The 3,126-nt window shown below is 37.1% G+C and overlaps 1 protein-coding gene across 2 annotated transcripts; it reads right to left on the bottom strand.

Annotated features, from left to right (window-relative positions):
* Window positions 1-595: 595 nt before the first annotated feature.
* On the bottom strand, window positions 596-2,885 carry LOC120219536. Of its 2 annotated transcripts, none has more exons than XM_039216356.1 (2): window positions 2,745-2,885; window positions 596-2,016 (listed from the first exon to the last, which is right to left on the bottom strand). In XM_039216356.1, the coding sequence occupies exon 2, from the start codon at window positions 1,993-1,995 to the stop codon at window positions 781-783; it is 1,215 nt and encodes a 404-aa protein (XP_039072287.1). In that variant the 5' UTR covers window positions 1,996-2,016; window positions 2,745-2,885; the 3' UTR covers window positions 596-780. The 2 variants fall into 2 exon arrangements, with proteins under 2 accessions (XP_039072287.1, XP_039072288.1); XM_039216357.1 differs by lacking the exon at window positions 2,745-2,885 and adding an exon at window positions 2,494-2,666.
* Window positions 2,886-3,126: the final 241 nt, after the last annotated feature.

Here is a 3,126-nt window from a genome sequence, read left to right as displayed (position 1 = left end):
TACCAGGAGGAGCATGTTTGGATGTTAACAGACTCTTCACACCTTATTAAAAGAAGACATAATTAAAATATAAATGTTCAAACAATACAAATTTTTTAATTTCGGAGAAGTTATCAATTGAAATGTCTAGCCGTTAATTATTGTTAAAAAGTTCGTTAAAAATCAGTTAATCAATTAATATTTAATATGTGACTTAAATTTTAAATTTCTTTAATTTTTAAAAAATAAAATTTATAATTAAAAAACCCTTAAATTTTCTTATTTTACAAAAAAAATGCAAAATTCATAAAACCCTGATTTCCAAAAACTCTACAATCTTAATTCTCTAATTTAATTTAGGGGTGTAGGGGATTAGATATTTCTCTAATTAAATTTAAGGATTTAGGGTATTTGAGCACCGTAAGGGAGGTAAAAAGGGGCATGGTTTTTTATTTATTTTCTTTTCCTTTCCTTTTTGTGGATATCGAGAAAATCTGGGATTTAAATTTCTGGATTCTTCAAATTTAAATCACCATTGGCGGTTCCCAATAGGAAAATGTTGAAGTCGCTAAATCCACTCATAATTAGACAATAGGATTTGCCATTATTCAAGGGTAAAATGGGTTCATTCATATATATACTAGCAGTAGTTGCAGTGGAACAAAGCTAGTAAGTTACGGTTTTCCCCCTTCATCTAAAGGCATGTTGAATGTCTAAAGCAAAACAGCACATTGCAGTCACCCACCCTAAAATCTCAAGTCACCTGTGTGTCTTCCTTTTGAAAATCTGAAGCACAGGGCTTTAGAAAAATGCCCTGCTTCCATAGAACACCCGTGACCCCTTGTTCTTCGATGCCTGCATTTTCTGATCGGTTGTAGTACTTGAATTTTCCGATTTGGTCGGTCCACTATCGATGTCCAGGGGCAGTTTCATCTTAGCCAATGATTCTGTAAACTGCTGCATGCTTTTCATGTACATGTCCACTATATCTTGCTGTACCACCTGCATTTCAGGCTCAATATTGACAGAAACAATGGGTTTCGCCTCCGAGGAATCCCTGTTGTCGCCATCTCTAACGTGGACTGTTTTCTCTTTCAGGACTGAAGTGTGTCCCTGAGTGGGAGTCTTCGAAGCACCATCGGAGGACTCAGAGCTTGCTGCAGCGGATGGAGATGAAAGTGAAACCCTATTGGTTGACACACTGCTTGGGGGAGAATCAAGCTTGGGGACTTGGTTTGAATCTAATGTAGCAGTTGAGAAGCTTTCAAGTACATTAACACCCATTTCTGAGTTCTCAGCATCAGAGGTGGCCAAACTTTCAGAGTCCAAATTCGAACATGGGATCCCGAAGTACTCGGACACCATCATCTGGTTCTCATTCACGATTTTCAGATCCGGAAACTCGATCTTTTCGAACTCACTTGTTTCCGAATCCTTCACAATTTCATCAGGAACAACATCAGGAATAGCCATTACATCAGGAGACGATCCAACATACGCAAGCGACAATTGAACAAAACCTGCAGGTGAATGGAACAGATCAGTTGAAGACAGAGAGAACTCTTTCTCCAATTTCCCATTCTTGACGATAACTTCAGACAGTGGCACCAATGCAAGCCCAAGCAACTGGTCCTCGAGATAATTCCTCACTCTACTCATCATGAATATCTCGATCTTCAGAGACGAATCAACGTTATGAACGTCGAGGCAAAGGTTATCGTTGAACACCGGATTCCTCCCTCCACCATTGATGATCTTGGTGGAAACTGTGCTCTCAGGGTCACTGGTGAGACAAAGCTTAGCATACACATCTTGCTTGTGGTAAATGCAGATGTTATGGATGTCCCTTGCCTGATGGACATAAACCTCAAGAACACCAAGGATGTTGTCTTTTTTCAACGAAACAGCTTCGATTTTGTTAACATCAGATCCGTTGAAAAAATTGGGTTTCTGCTTCTCGCACTCGGCTACAACAGAGCTCTTCAATGGTGACACAACCGATTGTGGGGAATCCATGCTAACACCAATAAAATGAACCTGGCAAAACAAGACAAAGTGCATAACGTGAAATCAAAATTCTCTAAAATAAAAAACACATATCAATGCCAATTAGAAGCAATTCCCAAATCAAAAACCTAATTAGAATAAAAATCCCAAATTCTCCAAGCAAAACCCTAGTACGTGAAATTTAAAATTGATGCCATGTTATTAACCCCAAACCCTCCCTGAGCTATAAAAAACATGATTTTCCAAATTTCAAAGAAATAGAACCCAAAAACTCAAAGATTTGGTTTTTTTTTTTAAGTTGACAACTTCAAATCACTCCCAAACAATGAAGCAATGACAAAAGCAAAAAATAGAAAACCTTTGTAGACTTACTTTCAACACAAATTCTTCGATATAAGAAACCAAAAGAAAACCCTTTTACTGAACTCTCAACAGCTTCAAAAGCAAAAATCAAAGAAAATCAACTACAAAACCCAACATTCGGATTGAACCAGAGAATTCCCTTACTACCCAGAAACGGAAAAATCCTGAAAGGTTTGAGGTTTTTGAAGTGAGCTAGTTCGACCTGAGGCTTAATATTAAGCAAAGACCCATCACTTAAAGCTCATATTCCAATAAAGCAATTAACTTTTTTCTTCACAAATCACAGAAAGGGGAATCCAAGGCAGAGTAAAAACAAGAAATTTCCCAAGTTTCCCTTTTAACTTGAACAATTACAGAACAATAAAAAACAAGGAGAGAACATGAATCATATTCACCTTGGGACTCTGGCTCTAATCTCTATGAATAATAAAAAAAGTCAAAGGAAAAACTGAAAATTTTTGCTGGAAATCCAAGATCTTGACACAAACCCGGTTCCAAAATCGAGGTGCTTTTACGGGTCTTCTTTGAAATGAACTGACCTTTTTTTTTTCTTTCTAATTTTGTAAACTGCTTGTACACGGCACTAAGATGGACTTGTAACTATATAATACCAAAAAGAAAAAAACGAAAAACAAGACACAGAATAAATCTCTTACAGATTACAAAAAGGAAAGGAAAAAAAAGGTGGGTTATACTCACTAGCAGAGGCGTATGGAAGCTTGTCGGTTAGGAGAGTGTTCGGTCAGTGGCAATGTTATGGATAATTTATTTTCCTTA

This window comes from Hibiscus syriacus, unplaced genomic scaffold (genome assembly GCF_006381635.1).
Source record: "Hibiscus syriacus cultivar Baekdansim isolate YM2019G1 unplaced genomic scaffold, ASM638163v2 tig00110206_pilon, whole genome shotgun sequence".
Taxonomy (NCBI): Eukaryota; Viridiplantae; Streptophyta; class Magnoliopsida; order Malvales; family Malvaceae; genus Hibiscus; species Hibiscus syriacus.
This window is presented reverse-complemented; position numbering and strand designations above follow the sequence as displayed.